A 27,143-nucleotide genomic window follows, 5' to 3' on the forward strand; every position below is an offset into this window, starting at 1 on the left:
TCTCCCCTCCTACCATTTCTGATTCATTAATTATATTCTGTGGTATTAGGTTATCAGGTCTCACACACAGTACTGTTTATTCAAAAACTGATTTCAGTGATTTTAATGGGACTTGCTTCCAATAATGTTTACTTGAAATTTCAGGTTACTGACAATGAAAAAAACTTTACATGACAGAGAAAGGAACAAATTAGGTAAACAGTATTGGTATTAATACCCACAGGCAGAAACTAAAATATCAAGCACAGAGCAAAGTCACTATGAAAATCAAGTTTTTTGAGAAGTACTTTTGGAATCCCTCGCCTATCATTTTTCGAAGAAAACATTCCCTAATTTCAATAGCATTCTTTCTCCTGTATCTGATATATATAGCATAAAGTGCCAAGAAAAACAAGCTACTGCTTACAAAAGTAAAATTAAGTAGACAAAGGCAAGTGTAATCTTTTCTAGCCGGGGTGTTACTTCTAAAAGGGGAAAAAGAAGAAGACACATATGTGGGAGTTGGCATAGAGTAGTTAACTGAAATATTGTTTAGATACAGTAACAGAAAAAAAAGCTTTAATCAGAATCCTCAATTTATCCCTCCAAACTTCTAAAAAAAGTTCAAAGAATAATTACAAGATTAGTTGAAACACATATACTCATTTAACAATACTTTTTAAATATGCAATTTACTGTAACTTCATAGCTTTTACACCTCATGCTGCCTTAGAAACTTGGAATCTGTGTTTCAAAGTTGGACAACTTGTCTCTTTCTGGCTTGATTCTTCTGAACCATTTCCATAGAAACTTTAGCTTCATACAATGGGATTGGCTCATCCAAATGAGGCCTATAAGAAAATAATCTCTCAGAAGTGTCTTGAATGTATGCTCAGATGAAAAAGACCACACAATTCAGGATAATTGCCATAGACTTTACTTTTTAGAAATGTAAACCTTACTGCTTAAACAAAATGAATGTGTCACGGATTGGCTAGGATTCCTGGAACCAGGACAGAGAAAGAGCAGATAGGAAGCAGACGTTTAGTGTATTTCAAAATAGCTTGTAAAAAGTAGTTTTAAAAGATGAGTTTTCTATTACTTTTGAGAGCAACTTCCCCACTCTTAATGTACTTTTCTCCATTTTAAAATTAAATTGCAGTCATAATTCATAGGGGAGGTATATGCTGCATGTTGCCAATAGTTAATATCCTCTCAATGGCTAATAATTACCATTAGTAGCTTGTTTGCAACAGGACACAGTCTCAGGCTGCTTTCATTTGAGTGGTTTGCAGTGACTCCGAGCATGTGAATGGATCACTGGCAAAGCCCATGACTGAGTAGGCTGCTCTCAATATTATGCACCTTTAGTAAAACCTGATCCAAAGCATATTAATATACCATAAAGGAGAACATGCACATTGTTTCACAGCAATTTGCATTGCATGGAGTTGTTTCATAATATGACTACTTAAAAATAAAATAAAAAAGTTGTGTCAGTATGTGAAACTGATGGTAAGGACCCAAAGAGCTGGTTAGACTTATATTTGTACTAGCTCAGTGGATTATTTTTTTTGCATTTTTCAACAATTCTTGAAGCTTTCTCTTGGTTTCAAAAACAGTTTGTTTGCAAAATGAGAATCTTTTGTTCAAGAAAAACAAGTCTGAAGCCCTTGGGCTCATGGAACTGGTTTCACAGTTCTCTAAATTCTGGTCAGTGGGAACAGCCACAAGGATGGATCCTAAGGAAATACCTGAGAATATGCCACACAGATCAATTTTTAATTATGTACAGCTTTGCAAAGATTAAATATTACTTATATTACAGTATGTAGAGTTCCAATCCATGGTAGTACATCTGGCTTACCTTAAAACACCACTTGATATCTTCTCCATTATATCTTCCAGAATGCGTATATAAGAGAATTGTCAAGAAAAACAACATGTACATTAATTGGTCTGGACATACTCTGTATATCTGGCAGAAACACACAGCAGTGTTTAAAATATTATTAACATGACTGTTATTTTATAGAATGTATTTGTTCATACACAAGAAATTACACTGTTATTAATGTTAAAGAAAAAAGATAAACTTGGATTACTCTTGTACTAAATAGCAAAGCAAGCTTCCTAAATCTCATGAAAGTTCCAGTCATATTACATATTCACTATTACAATAAGATGGTCAATATAGAAATCCTGTTTTTAAGAAAACAAAACACTGTAATCAGGGAGATACCAAGAGTGGCAGGCAAAAAACTTTCCTCAAGTCCCAATATGTAACTGTGGTGACTATATCAGGGGCAGGAGAACAAGAAAAATATATGGATTAACTGAGTTCCAGAAAAGTACTATTGTATATGCACTTAGTATCAGGTTAGGTGTGGAACAAGTAATATGTGATAATGATTCTATAAGAGTCCTTGTGGTAAAGAGGGACTCATTGTGGCAAAATGATTTGATTTATATTCTCAGTCTAAGATTTCACAAAACAAGCTATCTACTTTTGGCACCTATCAATTAACAGGAAAACAGTTTGCTATGCAGTTGTAAGTGAATAGATTGTTGGCACTTACCTGAAAGGTCATTCTCCTTGGTAGTCAGGAGTGTATCTATAGCTCTGCCTATCTGCTCCCAAGATATGAATACGACAAAAATTTATACACCGCTTTTCAGCAAAAGTTCCCAAAGCAGTTTACATAGGTATATGTACATAAATAAAATGGCTCCCTGTCCCCAAAGGACTCTAAAAAAATCTTTAAAAATCTTAAAAAAAAAAAAAAAAGGGTGGTGGTGGGGCAATACCAAAGCAGCTCAGATATAGGAGGGACATATCCACTGCCTTCCAGGTTCCAAGCTGCTGAATTCCTCTGGAGCCAATAGCCAACAGCTATAACAGGCAAACCGAACAGTAACAATACAACCAAAGGAAGGGAGGACACCCAATGAATGAGTTAGGACTAGCGCAATATCTCAAGAGAAGACAGGCCTTCCCAGAAAGGAAACTGCCTGACAGCAGAAAGCAAAGACCCAAGCAGACCTGACACTGAACTGGGTGGGCTAGATACACTCCTGACCACTGAGGAGAATGACTTTTTAGGCAAGTGCCAACGATTCATTCTCCCTCAGTATCCATAGGTTGGGACATGCAAAAGCCTCTCCCAATTAATGGGAGGGAGTTCAGGGTCAGGCCCTCATTGAGGAATCTCTTGCTGAAAGACCCTTCTCCCAAAGAAGGCATCAGAAACTAAAGAATGCAGCTTAAAATGTCAAATATAAGATGACAAGGATGTTCAAGTGGCTATCCTGCAAATATCAATAAGTGGGACCTGAGTAGAGAATACTTCAGATGTGGCAGTGCACTTAGTAAAGTGGGCTGTGGTAGTCCCAGGAGTCAAACCCTTAGAAGAATATGACAAGATTATACAAATCTAATGGGCCAGAATATTACTGAAGACTTTATGACCCAATGAATGGTCCTGAAAGAAAATATTCAGAAATTCTGAAACTCGTTACTGGCCTCCTAACATCTAGTGTATGAAAACACCTTTTCTTTGGGAGAAGAATGGTTGGGGCAAAAAGAAGATAATGTTAGCTTCTGAGACCTGTGAAAGGAAGTGTTAATCCTTGGAATAGATGTAGGACCTGTCCTTAATAGAACATAACCAAGGTAGTTTAGACACAATTCCTTCCGCATAAACACAGCCCCCAGCAGGCAGAAATCACTGCTATTAAGAAAAATACCTTGTATGTCAACAGTTTTAAAGGGGCCAACCAGAACTGATGTGATGGCTGGCACTTGCCTTTTTAAGCTGTTTGCTCAACCCCACATCTGAACTCCACATCTGATGTGTTGCTCCACCCATTCTGTAGAAGGGGAAGAATTTACACTACAGAGGGAAATAGAGGTTGAATGTTATTAGACCTGCATCACACTATGAAAACCTTTCATGTGGCCTGATATATCCAGTGGAAGGCCTTTGTGATGCCAAAATGGTGTGTAAAATCTGTGGAGTGTATCCAGTGGCCCTCAAGCATCCAGGCACATAGCGTCATCCAGTCCAGGTCTGCATGAACCACTGAGCCCTGAAATAGGAGATGAGGGTTGTAGCCTTGGAGCGGAGGTGGTGGTGGTGGGGGGTTCCCAGGAGAGGTCTATGAGATGTGGCCAGTTTGTTGCCACCAAGATTCTGCTTATTGTTTGGGGCTGTACAGCTGTTGGAGGGAATGCATATAGTCGAGCCTAGGGTAGTTGATTGTCTATGCATCTCTTGTTTCCACTCCTTCTGTATAAACCTGGACAGAAGGCATTCTCCAGGTTGGCAAATAAATACACTACCAGCTGACTGAACCTGTCCAATATGCGTGCAAAGGTCTGATCACTGAAAGCCCATTCTGCCTGGTCAGTCTATCTATGACTTAACCAGACTGCTAACTCATTGGATTCCCTGGACATCATTGGCCTCTGTCCATATTAATATCAATTGTGCTTCTAACATCAGTGACCTGGACCTTGTGCTGCCCTACCAGTTAAGATGAACCTTGGTGGTAAAGTTGGCAGTTCTGATGAGCACATGATAATGCATAAGAACTGGCTGGAACTCCAGGTCATTCTATGCTGTGTTGCCTCCTCCCTGGACCACTGACCCTGCTGGGCACCCCCTCCACACATACTAGCATTGGTGGTAAACCAACCTTTTTGCATGGGTAGAAATTCTGTCCCCTGTAGGGTTGCTGGGGAGTACCACTGCTCCAGAGATGCCACTACCAGAGATGGAACTGTGGCTTTCCTTAGAGATCTGGCGACAATCTGGTCCTGCCAAGGCAATAAAGACCACTGGAGTGGGTGGGTGTTAATTCTTGCTGAAGGAACCATCTCTATGAGGGAAATCATGGACTCCTGGAGTTGAGCATAGGGCTGAAATAGTTGCTCCTTAGAGAGTTGCACATCTTTATGATCTTGTCCCTCAGCTAGCAGGCAGGAATACCAGGCCCCTACTCCTGCCTACAAACACCCAGATGCTGGAATTGGGTGCTTGGAGACAGGGAACTCTTTTGCCTGCTTACAACAAATCCACCTGTAGGCAGTCTAGTGTCTGTTGGACATTCTTGAGACTTTGCAGTCTGGAGGGTGGTTGGATTAATAAATCATTCAAAGAAGGATGTAAAAACAGGTTGCTTACCTGTAACTTATGATCTGGATGTGATCCGTTGTATTCATAAGAACTGGGTTTCTGCGCCTGCGCAGGGACCTCCCGGGCTGACTAGCTAGCTCCTCTTTGCGCCCCGCCCGTCTGCACGTGCCTTGCAGCTTCCGTTAGAATCTACGGTTGGGGCGCCTCTCCTTCAGATTTCTCGCAGACCGCCATATAAATGACGATCCGCACACCAGCATCCACTAGTCCAGGCATTCTGCAGCGGGGCCGGCTGGGAGGGACTTATGAATACAACGGATCACATCCAGATCATAAGTTACAGGTAAGCAACCTGTTTATCTGGATTGTGATCCATTGTATCCATAAGAACTGGGTGTTTAGCAAGCTACCCCATAAGGAGGCGGGTGCAGATGACCCCCAGCTATGCCAACACACGTTTCAACACTGATCTTCCAAAATTCGCCTCCCTAGCCATCCGCAGATCCAAAGCATAATGCTTCACGAATGGTAGATGCGATGACCATGTCGCCGCCAGGCAGACATCTGCCATTTTAATGCCTGACAGATGTGCCGCAGACGTTGCGTAGGCCCTAGTAGAGTGAGCCCGAACCGTCTTTGGCGGTGTTATCTTCTGGCTTTTATAGGCGAGGAGAATCAGTTCCACTAGCCAGTGAGCAAGTCTCTGGCGAGAGATTGGACGGCCCTTGCTACGCCCCCGGAAGGAGAGAAAAAGCTTTTTACTCTTCCTAAAGTCATGAGTTCTCTCCAAATAGTATAGGAGCGACCTACGCACGTCCAACGTGTGGAGGGCCTTCTCTAAGTCTGTCTCCGGACTACTGAAAAAAGTTGGCAGCACTATGTCTTGATTTAAGTGGAAATCTGTTACCACCTTCGGCAGGAATCTCGGATCGAGACGCATCACAACCTTGTGTGGATAGAATTGAGTGTAGGGTCTATCCATCCGCAGGGCCGTCATCTCGCTCACTCTCTTAGCCGATGTAATGGCCACCAAGAATGCCACCTTCAAAGTCAGAAACTTCAGCGGAATAGTCGCCAGTGGCTCAAAGGGTGCCTCCGTTAGGGCGGAGAGTACTAAAGACAGACTCCACTGCTCCATTGGGCTGCGCCCAGGAGGGTAAAGGTTATTAACACCTTTCAGGAAACGCTTACATTCCGGGTGGGAGAAAACCGTGGACCCATCCCATCCCCTGTGCTTTGACGAGATTGCAGCCAAATGCAGCTTAATGGAGACATTCGCCAATCCACTCAGTTTGAGCGATGTCAGGTAACGTAGCACATCCCGAGGGGTCGCACGCAATGGCGTGACACTCTTCCCCCTCATATAACTCTTGAAGCGGTTCCACTTGCAGGCATAACTGCGTCTTGTCGACGCACGCCTACTGTTTAGTAAGATGTTGTTTAATAGTTGATTCTCCAAGCGGTCAGCTTGAGAGAGTGCACATCGGGGTGTAACACCTTTCCGTGTTCTCTTTGCAACAGGTTTGGAGCCCTGGGGAACTTGTGGAACACTGAATGAGACATTCCCAGAAGTGTGGCAAACCACGGCTGGCGCGGCCACCATGGGGCCAGAAGTATGCATTTCGTTTGGTCCCGCAATATCTGCGCAACCACACGGCCCATTAACGGCAGTGGGGGAAAAAGATATAACAGCCCCGTCTTCCAGGCCCGTTGAAAAGCATCCCCCAGGGATCCCTGGCCTATGCCTGCACGCGAACAATAATTGGCACACTTTTTGTTGGCAACCGTGGCAAATAAGTCTATCGATGGGACCCCCCAGATCTCGAACACCCTGTCGAGATACATCGGGTTGATTTCCCACTCGTGTCTTTGGTTGAAACTGATGTCCCTGCTGAGCCTGTCGGCCAAGCAGTTGTCTACACCCTTTATATGTATTGCCACCGGGTGAATTGAATGTTGAATGCACCAGTCCCATATTTTTCTCGCAAGTAGGCAAAGAGACAGTGACACTGTCCCCCCTTGATGGTTGAGGTAGGCAATTGCCGTCGTGTTGTCCAACTCCAGCTGTACTGACCGTCCCCTTATCATAGGTTCGAATGCCCTTAGGCCCTGAAACACAGCCAATAGCTCCAAGTAATTTATATGCTGAAGTCTCTGCAACTGGGTCCATGTCCCCTGCACGCATACGCTGGCGCAATGCGCACCCCAGCCCGCCATCGAGGCATCTGTCGTTATCCGGGAGGTGGGCTCCTTGGACACAAACTCGACTCCTTTGCCCAAATTGTCCATGTCTAGCCACCACCCCAGGCTGGCGAGGACATGTTGTGGTAATGTCAAGTGCATATTCTGGCCATCCACATTGGGTCGGAAGTTGTGGAGAAACCAATGCTGCAATGTGCGCATGCGGAGGCGCGTGTGTGACACCGTTGTGGTGCATGATGCCATCAAACCCAACATCCGCTGGATTCGAACCGCTGGCTGCCGTGGAGTCCTCTGAAAGTGACGTATGAGTTCGTGCATTTGGGTAACTCTTTCCGCAGGTAAGAACGCCCTGGCCAATTTCAAGTCCAGCACCGCTCCGATGAAGTTCACTCGAGTCATGGGTTCGAGTCTCGACTTCTTCCAATTCACATTGATGCCGAGGCACTCCAACAAGGCTAGCAGCATCTGCACTTGGCGGGTCAGTAAACTCCTGTCGTGGCTCACCACGAGCCAATCGTCTGATTACGGATACAGCCTCAAGCCCTGAGTTCGCAGGTGGGCTACAACCACCGCCATCACCTTTGTGAACACTCTGGGCGCAGTAGAAAGTCCAAATGGAAGCACCACATATTGATAGATCTGTGCCCCTACTGTACACCGGAGGAACTTGCGGTGACTCTCCTGTATCCCGATATGAAAATAAGCGTCCTTGAGATCCAGAGTAACTGCCCACTGTTCGTTCACCAGCAGAGGCAGAATTCCCTGCAGCGTCACCATTCTGAATTTCCTGGTCTGAATGAAGAGGTTGAGCCCCCTCAGGTCCATTATGGCTCTTATTCCACCGTCTCTCTTTGGTATCTGAAAATACCGGGAATAGTAGCCGGTCAGTCTGTTCGCCCATTGCACCCGCGTGATCGCCTGTTTCTCCAGCAGCACCTTGACCTCCTCCCGCAACACCTCCGTGGCTGGCGTATAGACCAGTCCAGAGAAGGGAGGCCTTGTCTCGAACTCCAACGCATATCCAGTCTGCACTATTCTCAGTACCCACCGGTCGGATGTTATGTTGTGCCATGCTGGCGCACGGCTTGCCAGTTTGATGTCGATCCTGGCAACTACAGGGCCGATGTAGTGGGTCCTGGATTGTAGCGTTGGACTTAATTGGCTGCTGCAAAACTGATGCAGTGGACGAACAGTCCCGTCAAAAGCTCTTGCTGGAAGTGTCCTTGTCGCCTTGACGAGCTGTTTTTCCTTTTTGTTTCTGGTTAAAGCCCTTACCGCGTTGGTAAGGTCTGAATTGTTTTCGGTATTCTTTGCGGTCCCGATACCGATCACTCTTTCTCTGATAATAAGTGCGGCTCCTTGCAGTTGAGCTGGAACCGCTCGAAGGCACCATAAAGGTGCGGGCAGTGAATTTAGATTTTTTCAACGTCTCCATTGACGTGTCCGTGTCCTCATGGAATAAACCTTTGCCGTCAAATGGCAAGGACTCGACTTTCTCCTTCATGTCTGTCTGCAGGGTTGCTGAGCGAAGCCACGCATGCCTGCGCAAGCTCACTGCCGTCACCATTGCTCTCGATTCCGTCTCCGACAAGTGTTTGAATGCGCTCAGTTGTTGGCGCGTTATTGCCGTTGTTCTTTCGTACACATCATTAAATCTCCATTGGAAGTCCTCCGGAGACAGAGGATGAATCCTGTAAGAGCGCATCCCAAAGTAAATGGTTATAGCGTGCCATACACGCCGCATAATTAGCAATACGAATTGCTAAACTGGAGGTGCTATAGATCTTCCTACCCATAACGTCCATTTTCCTCCCCTCTTTGTCAGCAGGCGTGGAATGACGGTGTCCACTCTTGGTGGATGAAGCGCAACTGACAACCAAGGAGTTCGGTATAGGATGCCGTAACAGGTAAGAGTTCTCTCCTTCAGTAACCCTATACAAATTTTCAATGCGCTTGGAAGTTGGAGCCCCGACCCCCACTGAGTCCCATGCCACCTTCGCAGCCTTGTCTATCCCAGGAATCATGGTGAGGGCAACAGGATGCGAAGTCTTAGACCGCTTCATCATATTATAGACCGGGTCAGCAACGTCCGCATCCGGAGAGCTTACGTCCATGCCCAGGGCTTCAGCGATGTCCCTTATGAGGATATGGTAAGCTTTCAATTCCTCAGTTGGCGAGGTGGATAGCTTTGGTGGCACATCCGAAGGGGGGTCAGACCTACGACTGATATCATCTCTGTCAGAGGCTGGTCCCGACTCATCGTCCTCACTGTCATCAGAGGGTGAAGATGATGGTTCAGAAGGAGGAGGTGTTGCTTTCCTCTTTCTTTTCCCAGCAGGTTTTTCTGGCATCCTCGTCTGGACCACCGGTAATTGTGAATTCTCTGGAAGGTAGGTTTGAACTTGCACCAATGGTGTTTGTACAGGCAAGTTCACAGACGGCCCCTGATGGTCTGCATGCTCTGACTGCAGCAGCGGCTGAGCAAGTTGTCCAGCCTGCACAAAATTCCGCAGCCCTTGCACTGGTTGCACTTCTACCTGTGCTGCTTTCCAACGCAAGAACTCTGCATAATCATCCGGCACCCCATGGCGGAAACCGCAGGAATGAGTTGGCTGCAGCATCGTAGAGCACCCGACATCGGTTCTTGGATCCTGGACCACTGCTGGTGTCAGTGAGGCAACATGAGGCAGATCAGCCAGCTCTCCACCTCCAGGACCCTCGTCCAAGCCTGTCGACAGGAAGCCGCGAAACGTCGCACCCGAGGGTGTACTCGAACTCGACTCCAGCAGTTCTCTAAGTCCGTCCCCGTGTGTAGCCAGACTCGGAGTCCTCGGCGTCGAGGGGGACTGTGCTGGCGTCAATGCCGGTGACAAAAGATGAGGAATCCTCCTCAATGTCGAAGCCGTCAACACCGACGAAGGAGCAGTGTTCACATTCAATATCTGCTCCGGCACCGTGGACGCCGACGGAGGAATGGCATACACCGCCTGGGCAGTTATGGGAGGCTCCGATGCCGAGACTTGCAAATGCCTCGACGCCGATATCGACGTCGGCGTCGATGTCGATTCCAATGTCGACGCCTGTCCCAGACTGCCTTGGTCCAATCTCGATGTCGGCACTGGTGTCGACGTCGAGACTAACGTCGACGTCGAAGCCGAAACCATCCTGACCGTCGATGCCGGAGGTGTCGACGTCGAGGCTGTAGGGGACTCAGCCGAGTCCACGTCGTAAATCTGTGCTGCCGTCGGTGAGGGAGTTCGATGTCGAGACTCCTCACGATGGCGACCTTCCCTCTCAGAAGCATGACGATCTCTATCCTTATGCTTCCGTTTTTTGGAAACCTCCTTTGGTTTCTTAAACAGAGTGTCAACAGTGGTTTTAGACTGCTTATCAGCAGACCCACTGGAACCCAATCCCGGGGAGCTTGACGCACCGCACTCCTTCGACATCGAAGCTCCCGATGTTGAACCGGAACTCATCGACGCCGACGGACGAGGAGTTGGCGGCCGAAGTGCCTCCTCCTATAACGCAGCTCGAAGCCTGAGAGCTCTATTTTGTCTAGTTTGTTTTGAAAACGAGCAGCATATCTTACATGCCGCCGTGTTATGATTCTCTCCTAGGCACATCAAACAGGCGTCGTGATAATCAGTCGAAGGCAACTTTGCTCGACACTTTTCACACCGTTTGAATGTCTTCTTAGCTTCCATTGTCCAAATGCCGTTCCGAGTCAAATTCAGTAAACAATCTTAGGAACAAACAAAGCAGAGTCCGTAATCAAGTCCGTTCGCCGTTCCGAGTCAAAACCGTCCTGTACAAACTTCGAAGTTAGAATCAGAGTCCCAAATCAAGTCCGTTGTTCGTTCTGAAGTCAAACCAATTAATCCGCTCAGTAGAGAATAGTCAAACAGTCCGAAGTCAAAATTTTTGATAATAATTGAGGAGCAACAGCCAAGAGGTGTAAGCGCTTTGGCGGTCAAGAGAAAACTGAAGGAGAGGCGCCCCAACCGTCGATTCTAACGGAAGCTGCAAGGCACGTGCAGACGGGCGGGGCGCAAAGAGGAGCTAGCTAGTCAGCCCGGGAGGTCCCTGCGCAGGCGCAGAAACCCAGTTCTTATGGATACAATGGATCACAATCCAGATCTGTACACTTTTGGTCCACAAATGCACCACAAGTACCACCATGACCTTGGTAAACACTCATGGTGCAGGGCTCAGACCAAAGGGAAGTACACAATGTTGGTAGCTCATTGTTGTACATGAACTTGAGTAACTTCCTGCTGGCAGGGTGAATAGGGATGTGGAGATAAGCCTCTTGGAGGCTTTACAGACAAGGCTTCTACCCCGAATCTCCTTCAGAAGAGAGTGTGTGCATTCACACACCAGCCAAACTTACCCCCAAGTCCCTTCGAAATCCTTGGACCCACTCCACACACAAATTGGGCTTTGTCTTGCGAATTCTAGATTATCTCAAGTTATTCTGGGTTTTTAAAATGCTGGTTTTAAGCTACTTTTTCTGAAAACGCTGGAGCAAATAGGGAGAGGCACTGACATACAATCATTAGCATAAGAAAGATACTTTCTTTAGAAATGCAGATGTAGTTCTTTAGTAATCTCTCTCTCTCCCCACCCTCCATTGGCTAGAAGGAAATCACGGAGGCATGCCATGTGAACTTGCAAAAACAAAAACTGAGAGAGGAGGGGAGGGGCTGCTTCCTTCAATGCTGCGAGTGTGATTTGAAGTGGCTTCGCTCAACAGCAGCATGAAGCCATGTGCGAACAACTCTCTTAAGGACAAAGGAGGTCAACGTCACTCCTCCTTCTGGGGTGATGCCAAGACGGAGTGGAGATTCTCCATCTGAAAAATCCCTTTCCCCAATGAACTTGATTAGGGATTTTAAATCTAGTATGGCACTTTGTTATCCATTTTTGTCTGGGCACTAAACAGGACGGAGCACAGTCCCTGGCACTGCTCTGTAAGGGGAATAGGTAAGTGGTAAGTAAATTTATTACAGTCCTTAGACCAGCTTAACATTTAAAATAATACATTTATAGTTTACAAAATATTCAAATTGCTAATACAAGCTCTACGACGTTTGGATGCAACACAACAAAACTTGGCCACATTTATGGAAGTAACAGATTTAAAAATTGACAGCAAAAAAATCCAAGTAAAATTGATCCGTATGGCCAGGATGATTCTTTAAGAGAGGAGCAGTAAACTTAATACGAGCATCCGTATAAAATTGACAATACAGAATAACATGAACAATTGACTCTATATCCTCTGAGCCACAAGGGCAATGTCACAATGCTTATGGAACTCGTTTATATTTCCCGACTAGGAGTGCAGAGGGAAGGGCATTCAAATGAGCAAGGGTCAATGCTCTCCTAAACTTAGGTAAAAACATATGATCTAAATATTCAGCCGGTTTGTGGCTGAAGTTTTGAGAGCCTATCTAGATTCTCCTTGGTAGTCGAGCACACTCCTCCTGCAGATCTATGTCCAATAGTCCTTGCCTAACAAAACATATCGCCTGATCTAAACCCCTCCCTATAAGGTTTTCTTGGGACATGCCCAGTTGATGCAATTCCGTTTTCAGAGCTATTTCCCATTTAGATGTAAAGCTGTCAATTAATACTAAAGGTGCTAAACCAACTGGGAAGAAAACCAAATGCTGCCAGAATTTGATTATACAAAACTAGGTTTTCATTTTCAAGGTGGTAACCCCAACCTCTCTACGAAGAGCCACGTTAGCTGTGCCTCTGGGGGCTTGAAGGATGGCCCTTAAGAATTTAGTTTGAACTGCTTCTAATATTGTAAAATTATCAAAAGGCCCAATTTGCATTCCATAAAGTATTTGAGGGTATATTTTAGCCTTCAATAATTTGACTGCCACTGGGACAAAAAGAGCACCTCTCGAGAAGTAAAAAGATTTAATCACATTTGCCGTCTGTTGGGCACTGTGAGAAACAAAGCTATGATGAGCTTTCTGGGATCCCATGGAAGGAAACACAACCCCTAAATATTTGAAAACCTTGACCTGCTCAATATAATGTCCATTTATGAACCATGTATGGGTTTTGGGGCATTTTGCAAAAACCGTCACCTTAGTCTTGGTATAGTTTAACTCCAAGGGGCGAACAGGTTCAATTGCCTGTATCTACAGGCAGGGCTGTCCTTATGGCATGGCAAGCAGGGTGACCGCCCTGGGTCACTCTCTTTTAACCCCCATTGGAATTAACTGGAAGGGGGCCCAACACTGGCTGATTTGCCCTGGGCCCTGCACCCCGCCAGGTCTCTCTAAGGACAGCCCTGTCTACAGGAGATAGTTAATTGCCTCAAACATAAGACTCTTTTTCTCCCTACTGCAGGATCTTGCGGAAGGAAGGAATCTGTTTGGAGGCTGGAGGCTGAATATTAAGGAGCATTCCTGACTGTCTGCTGTACCCATTGGTCGGAGAATGACAGGGTCCAGTGGCTGGCAAACCTCTGAAGCCTGCCGCCCTTCCCAGTGAAATGACAGTCCCATAGTCATTGGGAGATCTGTAGCTTGAAACTCCTATTGGGCTGAGAGTTCTGGATACCTTTGAAGGGAAGATTATCCCTAAAGGATGGTCTGGGTCTATTCCACTGACTTCACCCCTGCCTGGGATGGTTGTGAAAGGGGGATCTGGGTGTCTGAAAGAAAGAAATGGACATTTTCTTGGCTTTTTTATTCTCCTTGGAAGGAAATGGCATGGCCTTTTTATCTTTAGTCTCAAGCAGAACCAGGTCCAAACTTTCATCAAATAACTTGCTCCCCTTGAAGGGTGTGGTAGCCAGGGTGGACTGAGACTACTGATCTATTTTCCAACTCTTGAGGCTTAAGTGTCTCCTAATAGTCACATCACATGCTAGGGCTCTGGCAGAAGTCAGTACCAAAATAACCCTCAGCATGTCCACTATTACCTTAGGGGTGAGATAAAAGCACTTCATGGTACCTGAAGGGCTGTGCCCTTGACTGGGTTAGACCATTTTGATTAGATGGTCTGTGTAAAATGTTGTGAGCATGGGATTGTATCCTCAGTGGGTGAGGAAGGTGGAATTGGTTAATTTCTGGTTCTTGGGTGGAGAAGGCCCTTGCCCTTCTAGACTGAGGGTCCTGTGGGCCTTGTGCAGTAGCCCAGAAAAATCTCCCTGGAAGAAAACCCTGAGAGAAGCTTCCTCCTCACATAGTTCACATCCTCCTCCTTGCCTGAAGAGGAATTGTGAGTCCTCGCTGGGATGGGGGAGTTGAATATGATCCAGCTGGAGTGGAGCCCTGTGGGCTGGAAAACCCTTAGGAGAAAGGGATGTGCCCCAGGGGCTGGAGAGCCTTGAGGAGAGAGGGTGGGTGCCTCTGGGTCATCTGAGTGGTCTACACGGCTGGAATGATTCCTGATCAGAGCCCTCAAAGGAGCGAACAGACGCCTCTGCTTCTCTGGAGTGGCAGTCACCCTCTACCTGCAGACCTTGGTATGGCAGAGTCAGGGCTGAGGTATTTGTGATGGAGGATTTCCCCACCTTTTTGGGAACTCTCCTGAGTTCAATGGGAGGGGGCTAGACAAGCTTGAGGAGGGAGGATGGGTCCACCCCTGGTCATCTGGGTGGCCTAGTCTCCTGATCAGAGCCCTCGCTGGAATGACAGAGGCCTCTCAGCGTCTCTTCAGTGGTGGTCGCCCTCTATTTGCAGAAGCTGACGCTGCAAAGTCAAGGGGCCCTTGAGGCTTCTGTAATGGAGGTTTTTCACACCTTTAGGGACTCTCCTAAGCTGGTAAGGAGTAGGCCTTTTCTTCGCTTCTGAATCTATCTCCTCCAGGACCAGCTTCTTGAGCCAGACACCAATATATTCAGGGATTTTCTCCACCCACACTGGTACTGAGCTCCTTGAAACCTCAGGGCATTGGGGGCTGCCAAGACTCACATCTGATGTATCCCAGTTGGGCCGCATATGCTGACTCATGGGAGTTTATGGCCCTCCTCCAAGCCTTCAGGGCGACTGCGGGACTGCCTGAACCCCTAACATTACCTGCTGCATATGTGACCAATTCCCCACTATTGGGGAGATTATGGCTGCCACCACTTCTTTGGTTGGGACTCAGAGTCTGACTGAGGTTTGCACAGCTCACACCATGTGTAAGAGGCAGACACATCCGAAAGGGAAGCCTCTCTCTTGCTGCTTTCCTCACATTCTGCCGTCCTGGCAATTAAACTAAGTTTGGCAGGTTAAAAGAAAAAATACCAGCTGGCTGATGTAGCCGTGTCCTCTCTTCTTTTATCTCCTAGAGAGACAGGGCTCCTGCTGAGACTTGATGCCCTCAGCCAGTTTTGGAAGGGCAGTATAGAAATCAAACAAACAAACATACATACTAGTGTTGCAAGGGCAGAGATTTTTTGTTGTTGAGGAATGGGGTATGCATTTAATCATATGATTCCCTGCATCTGCAAACAATTTCCTACATCTGCATTCAGGTTAGCATTTGGTTCCTGCCACCTACATTTAGGTGCTGTTTGGCATTTAGTTTGGTCCTTGATTATAGTCAAGGAGAGTCTGCTATTCTGTGTTTACATCTTATAATAAACAGAATCTTTCATACATAAATCATCTTATGTTTCATGGCCAGTGAAAAGAAAGCAAAATATTTTGTGTACAGAAAAATACAACTTTGCTGAAATGGAATATCAGTAATACTTCATACTAGCTGTCCCCGCATAGAGCATCTGTGCGCTCTTTGGGGCTAGTGGTTACCTCTCTCCCTCCCCTCTGCCCCAGTCTCCGGCCGAACTGAGTGCCGCCGCCTCGCTTCTGCAGCCGGGCCCACCGCTGACCAATCCTGGGTGCGCCTCAGCCTATCAGGTGCCTCCGCAGCCCAGCCAATCAGCTGGGCGCCGGGACGCACATTCCAGGCGCACCCAGGAGAATTAAATATATAGATAGATCAAGGATATTTCTAAGTGCTCCCTTCCAATCCCAACCTCCCTCACTTGGCCTTTTCAATGTGTATTGGCCATAGATGAAGCAAGTACAGTAGAATTACAGCTTAAGCTAATCACATAAATTTTGGAGAGAAATGGCAAAACATGCCTGTGTCTCAGGAACCTTTTATAATTTAGTTAGCACCCTTGTGGAATGCAATGACTGAATTAAGAATGATTATTGTCCTAGGTATTTTACTGAACTGCAACAAATGATTCAGCAGAACTCATGGTCTGCAGTGCATACCAATTAATAATAATAATACATATTATTATGTATCAATACATAATACATAACACAATACAATACATTTTAAAAAGTCCTCTCATGAAAGTACATTGTCATGAGTTTGTAGATTACATTATACTTATAAAATTGCAGCAATGAAATGCCCAGGCAATAGTGTACTACGCTTTGGGTAAACTGAAGTTGTACAAAGCCTACCAAAAGGAAGCTGACAATAAGGAAAAAACATTAAGGGGGAAGGGGAAGTAAACCTTCTCTCTTTAGGGACAGCTTTAACCATGGTTAACATTAAGAGAGAGTCCTGGTTAATGTTAACTGTGGTTAAGGCCAAGAAGGGAAGAGCATGCAAGAGAGAAGAGAAAGGTTTCACACCTGATCTTTTAAACAAAGGAGCTGGAAGTTCTGCAGCAAAATTGCTTTGCTTCTTTTTTTTTAAAGCAAGCCTTAGCAAAAAAATAAAGCACATACAGCAAATACTTGTTGATGGCATGGCAATACATGTTAAATTTTTGTTGCCACTCTCTTCAATCAGTTATTGATCAACTTGCAATAGAAGTATAGAAAGGATATACAGATACTTTCCCTGTTGCATATTTGACAAGTTCCAGACTTCATCATTCAGAAAAGAAACTGTAGCCCCTTTGAGGAAAAGGCAACGACTGTCTGGTGGATCCAGCTTAAAGAATTTTTAAAAAATAATTGAGAGCGATATTATCCAAAATTAATATGGCACAGACAAAGCATATTAGTGCATGGCTGATACAAACATTCTGATAATAAGAAATATAAATTCTGTCCTCTGTCCCTCTCCCCACCGCCCATTTCTGGCCTGGAAGGCACAGAATAAGACATCACTCTGAGCCAAAGACAATTTGTCTTTCAATGCTGCAATGAAGTATTCACACTACAGTAGCAATTTCATTTGATTTTCATTGTGAAGCATGTCAGTTATTCTACAGAATGGTATTGCAGCTGGTTGCCAGTAGCTTTTGTATTTACCTGACTAGACTTTTTCCAAGTTCTTTGCTGTTAGAAATTGGGAGGTTGTGTTAAATTCAGAGTCCTCTTCCTTTCAGGTTAATACAAGTATAACTGTAGTTAACATCTGTTTTTAAATGGGGGTCGTCTTAAATTCGGAGTCGTCTTTGATTCAGGTAAATACAGTATTACCTCCAGATGATCAAGACTGGCAGTTTGGATATACAATGCAGTATCATGGATGATTTGTGTGTTTCTCTGTTTTTCTTTTGCCTTAAAGGCTACTGGACAGTCTATGATTGCAGTATCCTCCCTGCTTGTGGGAGACAGCATGCACAGGGACCAACCAGAAATCCTTCATGCTGTGGACTTGGTGGGTGACAAGCAGTGGCGGCAGGGAATTAAGCTATGTGCTCAGAGGTGAGAAGTGAGGGGGACCTAGAAAAAGTAATCAATGCTGTTCTCTTGCTCTGAATCTGAGAAACAGTGGTGGCATCCTCTTCATGTATTTCCCCTCTCAGTTGTTTGTTAAATCTGCTGATCTCATCTTTCATTTGCCTTTGTCATTTCTATTCTTAGAAGGAGAATGGCCTTCCTTAGACATTTTACACTGGACTTGAGCATTTAGTCTTGCCTTCTAAAATGATCCTTCTCTTTACCCTGACAGCATCTTTTCCTATACCCTTCTTCCTCCTCCTCATTTACACAAGCTCATCTACTTCTGGTTCAGCCTCTTGTGACATGCTCTTCTTTCTGGCAACATAATGCTCTTTTCTGCTTTATACATCCTTGCCAGTAATTGCTTCTGAAACTATTTGTTTTTGGGTTTCTTGGTCTGCCTTTTTCCTGTTCTTTGGTGGTTGTCCTACCAATAGTGATTTTTGAACTGTTTTATTGTGATGTTTAGCTGCCTTGAGGGTCTCATATATGGATGGAGAAAGGTAAGGTGAAAATGATTTTTAGTAAAAACTGGTTGCTTACCTGTAACAGGTGATCTTTTTGGTAAGTGAACATGGATCACAACTTGGGTTCTGTCCCTGGGCAGTTATCCTTGAGAAATAATTCAAAGCTCCTAAAGGTGCTCTTTGGCTCTGCCATATCACACACATGGTGCAACTGTTATTTCTGGCAGGATAGTGCCTTCCTCCTCAGTTCCTGATCAGCCGCTGTGATGAGCGAAAAAGACTGTCCATAGATGGAGTCAGGTAAGTCAGTATAACTGTGGAGATATCCTAGCAGTGGGGTAGGCTGGGTAGGTGTTATGAATGAACATGGATCACCAGTAAGATTAACTATTACAGGTAAGCAACCTGTTTATCTTTGAGGTGATCCATGTTCGCTCACAACTTGGGTGATTTAACAAGCTCACAAGGGTGAAGGTGGGAGCTAGGATACTGGTTAGAATACTTTTTTGAGAACCGCCCAACCAAAGTAGGACTCCGCTGCCAACTGTGGAGGCTGTTTGCATCACCACGCAATTGTGTGGTGATGCAAATGGCCTCCACATATGCGTGGTCACGAAAATGGCCTCTGTGCATGCATGGAGGCCTAGCCTGGGCTGTCATTCAGGAGGCCGGTGGAGGGCTTGGAGGAGCCTCCGCAGACACCCACCACCACCTCTCAATGTCTTCACCACCATCTCACCACCTCTACAAAAGGTATGGAGGCCCCTTTCTCTCGGCACCCTCCCAGTACCTTTAGGATAGGGATTAGGGATGGCCCCTTTACTTGTAAAGGGAATCCTTAAGCATTCCCTTTTACAAATATCCAAGAACCGGTTCTTAGATCTGGAGCTGATCTAGTTTGGACTTGGACTGGCCAAACCAGGCTGGCTTGATTGAGCTGGCTTGCACCATCCCTAGAGGATAGAAGAAGGAGATGTAGTGTCCCATTTACCCAAAGGTGTCAAGGGTGTTTTAGGAAGCTTGAAGGGAAACACCAGAACAGGCAAGGAAAAAGGATCCTGGCCTTTCACAGGAGTGGACTCAAGGGTACCTTTTGATTTGCATAGAATATGCATCTCTACATTGGCAAAATCCTCTGATATACTCAGGGTCTAAGGCCCCAGGAGAGCTTCATGGTGTGGGACATGGAAGCAAAATGTGGTCCAGAATGATGAAAACGCACCCTCCAAAGTTGAGTGGTGAAGCAATGTGGGGTCACCTTAGCAGGTGAAACAGAACTTGGTGTTTTGGGAACTTGTGAAGACTCTAAATCATCATAGCCGTCCAGGACATGCAGGTTAAAGCCTTTAAAAGGTGGATCCCGATGGGATGTTTGTAGAAGATCCCAGGAGACATTCCAAGTTTTGAGATGTTGACTTATTTCCCAACATCAGAGACATCTCTCTCGAAAGCTGATGCCCTTGTTAGGCGAGTCATTTAGAGAGTGGTCCAGAGAGAAAGCCGGAGAAAAATCAATGACAATGGGTGAAGGCACCCTAGAAGCAGGCTTTTGCGTAGTGATCAGCACTGATGTCATCGAGATTGGCACAGTAATTGTGAAGAATGTGATGCCAGAGGTAGTCGTTGATGGGCGAGGTGAAGTCAACATCGAGGACGATGTTGGATGCAGAAGAGATGTTGGAGCAATGATGGTCAAAGTCGGGCCTGACTTCAGTGTTACTTGCAATATCGACATGTCTGAAGTTGAGGATAGAGATTTCTTGCAAGCCTCTTGCACAGTAGATGGTGAAAGGGCATGAGGCAACACCTTTGATATCAAAGAAGGTTTCAACTTTGTCAGTGTTGAAGAGGTTGAGGAGGTTGAGCTTAGGGCTCAATGATCCCAGCGATCCAGACCACTTGCATTTGTGCTTCTTGTGGTGGCGGTATTGAGTGTCAATGTCTACTGCTATAGGTTTCTTGCAAGTCTAGTCCCCATGCAAGTCTAATCCCATAGAGAGCCAGCATGGTATAGTGGTTAGAGTGCTGGACTAGGACCGGGGAGACCTGAGTTCAAATCCCCATTCAGCCATAAAACTAGCTGGGTGACTCCGGGCCAGTCACTTCTCTCTCAGCCTAACCTACTTCACAGGGTCGTTGTGAGGAGAAACTCAAGTATGTAGTACACCGTTCTGGGCTCCTTGGAGGAAGAGCGGGATATAAATGTAATAATAAAATAAAATAATAATAATAATAATAATGTTTTCTATGAGAAGTGGCTTGAGGAGAAGATGTGGTGGCTGCTGCTGGAGTTGCCTTTGATTCAGATGAACGGCTGATCCCAAAGTTGATCTTGGCCCCAATGAGGGGTTGTTGGTCAACATCAATGCCATTGCCGGGCATGGATAATTCGGCATAAGTGTTGGTGGCCAATGTGCGGTCCCATAAAGGGCCACTCTCAAGCGAAGTTCATGGTTCTTTTTAGTTTACCTAGAAAAGGCCAAACAAATTCTACAGATGTTGACATTGTGCCCTTCGCCCAAATTAAACACTTGTGTTTATCTGACGTGGGCAAAGTATACTCGCAAGAGGAACACTTTTAAAAAGTGTTTCTATTATCCATTAGAGTGATCAAAAGGGGCGAGATGAAGGAAAGAAGTCGTGAAACAAACTGTAATCAAAAACTGAAAATCACCAGGGAGAAAATGCCTGAGGGAAATCAGAAGAATAGTTTGAAAAACCAGTCCGAGTCAAGCCGAAAAACAATGCTGAAGAAAGCTAAGGAACGAGGATAGTGGAGCAAATCCTTCCTGCTGCAAGCAGTGCGACGGTTGAGGAGGAACTGAGGAGAAAGGTGCTCTCCTGCTGAAAATAACTCTTGAGCTCCACGTGTGATTTGGCAGAGCCAAAGAGCGCCTCTAGGAGCTTTGAATTCTTCTGCGGGGATCACTGTACAGGTGCAGAAACCGAGTTGTGAAGGAACATGGACCACCTCAAAGATATAAACATTATCTCTTTTCCTATTAATCAAACTCCTTCTCTCTCTTCCAAGTTCTATATCAGGCCTGCCCAACTTTGGCCCCCGCAGCTGTTTCTGGACTACAACTCTCATAATCCCCAGCCACAGTGGCCAATAGCCAGGGATTATGGGAGTTGTAGGCCAACATCTGCAGGAGGGCCGAAGATGAGCAGCCCTGTTCTTATAGAACTCACTTTTCCTGAGCCTTTCACATCAGAGTGTGTGCCAGGGAGAGAGATCAGAATTGATTCCTCTCTGATCTCTCCCTTCCCCCAACCAAATACCTTATCTTGTGCATGGTATATAGAATGTTCATGATTATTATGTATGCATATATAATATAATACACAGGCACACAGCACCATGCAATTTCTATATTCTCTATGGGGCCTAGCACAATGGTGCTAAACAAATATTGGACACCACTAGTAATAACATATCATTTTTATAAGTGTGCGACCATCATTCAGCAGTGCCTGTATACTTGTACACGGTAATTTCAAATGCCTGTTCTTACCTGAAGGTTTTCTTCCATGGTAACCCAGTGGCCTCCAACACTGAGCAGGGAAATGATGTCATGTTTGTGTGGCAGCAATTGCTGTGAAGTTGTTTCATTTTCCTTACTGTACAGTCTCACTAAAAGGAAGCAAATTATATCCACTTGCTAAGAAAACAAAAGTGGTATTTAAGTGTTCCTAAGTTTTATATGACTTCTCAGCCTTTTAAAAAAAATTCATACACCTAATACATTCAGAATTCAGCTTATTAATGTCTATGTACTTATTAACTTCATCTTTGGCACTGGCTTTCATTTTTGCTTTGTGATATTACCATAGAAAATTGTTATTATTGCTCACATTTCTAATTGTTGTATTCATGCCTGGTGCTGCACCTGGTAAAGTTAGGCAGCTGCCCAATGTTCAGCATGATCCCTAAGCCAATTTCAGTGCTGTTCTCCCAATGCTCAGGAGACCAGTGAGGCATGTCAATAAGAACTGCTAGAAATAGTGTAAGTAGCACACTTTAACTGCAATGTGAGACTGGCCAGCAGCAAGTAGATTGAGGCCAGAAAAAGTGACATATTCTTTCTTGCTAGAGGAAGGGCAAGGGCTTTCCCAGAAATACCGAGGCTGGATCCAGTTTTTTGTGGCCCAGTCCAGGGATTATTACAGTTTCTTCCCTGGGCAGAGGCCACAAAAAACTGGATCCAGCCTTTGTATATCTCTGTTTATATCCGTCTTTGCAGTGTCAGACAACATTTGTCAGACAAAAGTTGTCACACTTAATTTTGGTCTTTGAGGCTCTCTCTTTTTTACTTCTCCACAATTTTAAGTTACACTTTATAATTCAGCAAATTCTGTTTTGGTGATTATATTTACGAAATTCAGTTTTCCAAAGAGATATTTCCAATAGAATTTCATGAAATCCCATAATCTAGGATCAAAAAATTTTTGGTTTAAAGATAATAGCAGAGGCTATTTTCACTCATGCAATATTAAGTTAAGGCAGAAGATTTAACTAAATTTAAACTTCAGTCTTAACTTCTGTACCATGTACTGTAAGCAATAAAAATATACAGGACATGTTCTCCTGATTGCAAAATCAGTCTGAGGAGTGGTCAGCTAAGATGCAGAAGCCATGTGTGCTCTTGAAAAAAAAGACTGTGTAAGAGGAGGAATTCCTGATCAGGGGACCAGGAAGTGATTATCTGCAATGTGTGATTGGAGTTGGGTGCTGCGCCAAGCCAGTATTGCAATCTTAAATTGGATTATGTAAAGTGTAGCAAGCTTGCCAGTGGTCTAGGAACAGGCTCTGGATGGTGGTCCCCACCCACATCACTGTCCACATGCGCCAGCCATATCCCCTGCATCAATGTCAGATGCAGGGGGCGTGGCCAGCACCTGGAAGGGGGACCATGTGGCCCCTCTCCGGCTCCTTCCCAGCCAGTGAATCAAGCATCAGCTGAGTGCTTGCTTTCTCTCCCTTGCTTCGAGTGAGGGAGATAAAGAAATCAACCAACTGGCCCTTCATTTGTTGATTGAGAAGGAGTGGGCAAGGGGCTGCACCTTGCACTCCCAGCCAGAGAGCACTATGTTTTCTGGCTGGGAGAGGATGACAAGGGGGTGCCCTGGGGGAGGGGGTGCTGTGGCAGCCCCCAACTCTGGCAGCCAGGGACATTTGTTCTCCTTTGTCCAACGGTGACTGCTCCACTGTATACATGCAGATACACTTAAAATTCAAATTTAAGAAAATCAGAAATGCACTTCTGCCTTTAATTTGTAAACTGCTAAAACCTGGCCATTGGGGGTGGGGGGGGGCAGGTTGCTCTGAAATTTGGACAGCGTGAACCCCTCATCCAACTGGTCCTCCATACAAAATATTATATTGCTAGGACAAATCTCAATTTTCTAAGGAACACAATGGTTAGCATGCAGAATAAGATGTGCTCTCATCAGATGTGCTCTGAGTAAGATGTCCTCCCCATCCACTTGTGGATAGGGAGAGGAACTATTTTTAATGATTCTAACCTTCCCTCCCGTGTCTCCTAAAAACATGTCCTTGAGGATTGTAGGACCTTCAAGGATATATTTTTGGTGAGTACAGGAGGCTGATGAGTGAAAATTCCTCCTCCTCCCATATGTAAGCATTTAATCTGTATCTTTGGATCCTTTTCAATGTTTAAAGTTAGACAGAGGATGCCTCACACCTTAGCTCAGGCCTGCTCAACTTCGGCCCTCCTGCAGATGTTGGCCTACAATTCCCATAATCCCTAGCTGTTGATCACTGTGGCTGGGAATTATGGGAGTTCTAGTTCAAAAACAGCTGGGGGGCCTAAGTTGAGCAGGCCTGCCTTAGCTATAGAGCCACAGGAGTGGTTATAATACCCACAAGCATAGATGCAGACAGAATTGCATATAACACCCAGTATGAAGTTATTTTATTATACAAGTCTTTTAAAAGCTGATATACTACTATTGAATTTGTTTCTAATAAATATTGAAGTAATACTTATGGTAGAAAATTGTACCAATTACAGACCTCCTGCATCGAGGATGATATCCACTCCCAAGCCACCTGTTTCCTCCAAACAGCTTTCTGTCAGGTCATACTTTCCATTTGACTCATCTATAATACGAGCTAAATAGGACAGCATGGTCAATTACAGCAATACTTTAAGCAAAAAGAAAAAGGCAATATTTAGTTTATGTTCTTCAAATCAGTCAGAAACAATTTTGCAGAGCAAACATTTCTTTTCCTTAACAAGATTTACAGTTAACTAGTGAGTTTATAGAAAACAAAAACAATTCTCAGAGACTAAGGTTGCACATTGCAAATCCTATGCATATTGACCTCAGTGCAATTTACTTTTGAGTTAACTCAAGTGGAATAACTAGTGCAGAGGAAGCATCTTTCTGTCCCCGCAGGCACATATCCCCCTGCAGTGGCATGCAACTCTCCCCCTGCACAGTGGCTGCCTGCTGCTTCCACTCACCATCCTGCCGCCACCATTTGCAAGCTCTTCCTGCTTCAGTTCCCAGGCCAGAAGTAGGAAGAAGAGCTGGCGGGCGGAAGAGGCAGGCAGGCAAGCAGGAGATGGGTGGGGGTAGTTATGGCCAGAGAGCAGTGGCGGTGGTGGATGGGTGGTAGGTGACAGCTGCTGTTGCAACAGCAGCCAGTGGTGAGGGAGGCGGCCCTCAGGGGCAGAGCGGCTCATGTTTCAAGGATACCTTGGAACACTGGTAGCTCCGTCCCTGGTTCATATATACAGAACTGAGCTTTAAGGCTAGGAACGCTAGAAATTTAAAAAGAAATAAAATACTGAAAGTAGCTAAATAATGTGGATATTTTTAGCATCAACATTTATTATAAAATAGTGTTGTTATGTTAAGGAGCAAATGCAGCCAAAATTTAATCATTTTAAAGTCAGATTGATTTCAATGGAAAACTTTTAAGCACGTACTTAACTCTTCCACTGAAATGAATAGAAGTTGTTTACTAGAGCTGGATTGTGCCCAAAATGCATTACAGGAAAACCTCAATATTTGTGGAGGTTGTGTTCTTTGCTACTACCAGGGATACGGAAACACAAATACTGAGTAATTGGGGCAATGTAAATCTGGGTGTTATGCACTGTTCCCTCTAAGGTACACGCATGCACGCACACTCACCTTCCCCCAGGCCCCCCACGCAGCAGTTTTGTGCTGCTGCCCAACCCCTCTTCCCAGGGGAGCACTGCCCCATTTCCCCCTCTCCCTGGCCGGGTCACCGCTGTGCGCCTTCTCCCTCTCTCCCTCACCACCAGCTGGGCCTTTTCCTTCTCCGGTTCTGGCTGGAGGGGGAGGGAGGGAGGCTGCGCACTGCAGCCAGAGGAGGACGGAAGGTAGAGACAAAAGGAGGGAGGAGGACACGAGGATGGAAAGCCGGGGCCAGGGAGGGACTTCTGCCAGGAGCTCTCTGTCCTCCCCAGCCCCCTGCTGACTGTTTCAGCTTTAGCTAATTTTCTTTCACAGTGCTGCTTTTTACATCTTCTTTTCTTAGAAAGCAAGAAATGCTTTCTGACCCTTGCAGATCATTTACAGCTTTAGGAATGCTAATATCTGATAAATGTTACAACTTTACGATCCTCCAGCAGGGAGCAGGCAGTTAAAATTACTTCCTGATTGTCTCCTGCCCACAGTTCTGTGCACAGCAAAGTTTAAGTTACTCATTATCACTCTGCAAAGGTACTCAGCTGATCTCTCTGCTCTCTGCAGCGGAATGTGCCTAGCTTTTTGTGTGCATTGCACACACCTGGCTGACAAGAGCAAAAAGCTTGGGAGCTTTTTCATATGTTGCTTTGGTAAATTCAAACCTAAATTCAGTGGGGAATGGATGACTGGGTGTGTGCAAATTGTTTCTGCGTTGTGTTTTAAACTTTAAAGGAGGTAGACTGGAGGTCACGGAAGTACTGAGGAAGAGAGGGGAAAAGACACTGTGTCTGTAGCCTGTAGAAGGAGGTGTGTACATCAGAGGGGTGTGTGTATGTGTGTATGTATGTGTGTGTGTGTGTATATATATATATATATATAGAGAGAGAGAGAGAGAGAGAGAGAGAGAGAAAGAGAGGGGTGGGGTGGGGTGGGGAGGCATGTATCAGAGGGAGTTTGGTAAGTTTACCTAGGTGCATCTCTGCTGTGTTAAACTGTGTATATTTGTGACTTGGTTTTACATAAAATCATAAATATTATATTTAAATTATTATTTAAAAATAAATTCTATTTATTTATTTGAAATGTGAAGGGGGCCCTGCTATGCTGATTCGCCCCCAGCCCTGTAGGTGGCAGAGGAGGACGCGAAGTGGCAGTGGCTCCCCCAGCGCAGAATGGGTTTTTAAAATATTTTATATCCCGCTCTTCCTCCAAGGAGCCCAGAGAGGAGTACTACATACTTGAGTTTCTCCTCACAACAACCCTGAAGTAGGTTAGGCTGAGAGAGAAGTGACTGGCCCAGAGTCACCCAGCTAGTATCATGGCTGAGTGGGGATTTGAACTTGGGTCTCCCCGGTCCTAGTGTGAGCCACATACCTTAAACCTCTATATCTGTGTGTGTTGCTGTGATGCGCACACACTGAACTGATACTGCCATCCAGAACAGAAATCTTTCCACTCACTGATAGTGGAAATAAGAGGCAACACTGGTGTTAGGTTCCTGGAGGTCAGAA

The 27,143-nt window shown here is 45.3% G+C and overlaps 1 protein-coding gene across 12 annotated transcripts in view; it reads right to left on the bottom strand.

Annotated features, from left to right (window-relative positions):
- Window positions 1–87: 87 nt before the first annotated feature.
- CRYZL1 (crystallin zeta like 1) overlaps window positions 88–27,143 on the bottom strand; it is an 80,720-nt gene continuing 53,664 nt past the window's right edge. For 5 of the 12 annotated variants that reach the window (XM_053307572.1, XM_053307570.1, XM_053307566.1 and 2 more), the window contains exons 10-12: window positions 24,482–24,580; window positions 21,960–22,078; window positions 1,907–4,798 (exon numbers count right to left, since the gene is read on the bottom strand). In XM_053307572.1, the coding sequence (XP_053163547.1) occupies window positions 4,481–4,798; window positions 21,960–22,078; window positions 24,482–24,580 (536 nt within the window). In that variant the 3' untranslated portion in view covers window positions 1,907–4,480. The other 7 variants (XM_053307577.1, XM_053307574.1, XM_053307573.1 and 4 more) reach the window with 3 other exon arrangements.

The sequence above is a fragment of the Hemicordylus capensis genome, chromosome 3 (assembly GCF_027244095.1).
Source record: "Hemicordylus capensis ecotype Gifberg chromosome 3, rHemCap1.1.pri, whole genome shotgun sequence".
Classification (NCBI taxonomy): Eukaryota; Metazoa; Chordata; class Lepidosauria; order Squamata; family Cordylidae; genus Hemicordylus; species Hemicordylus capensis.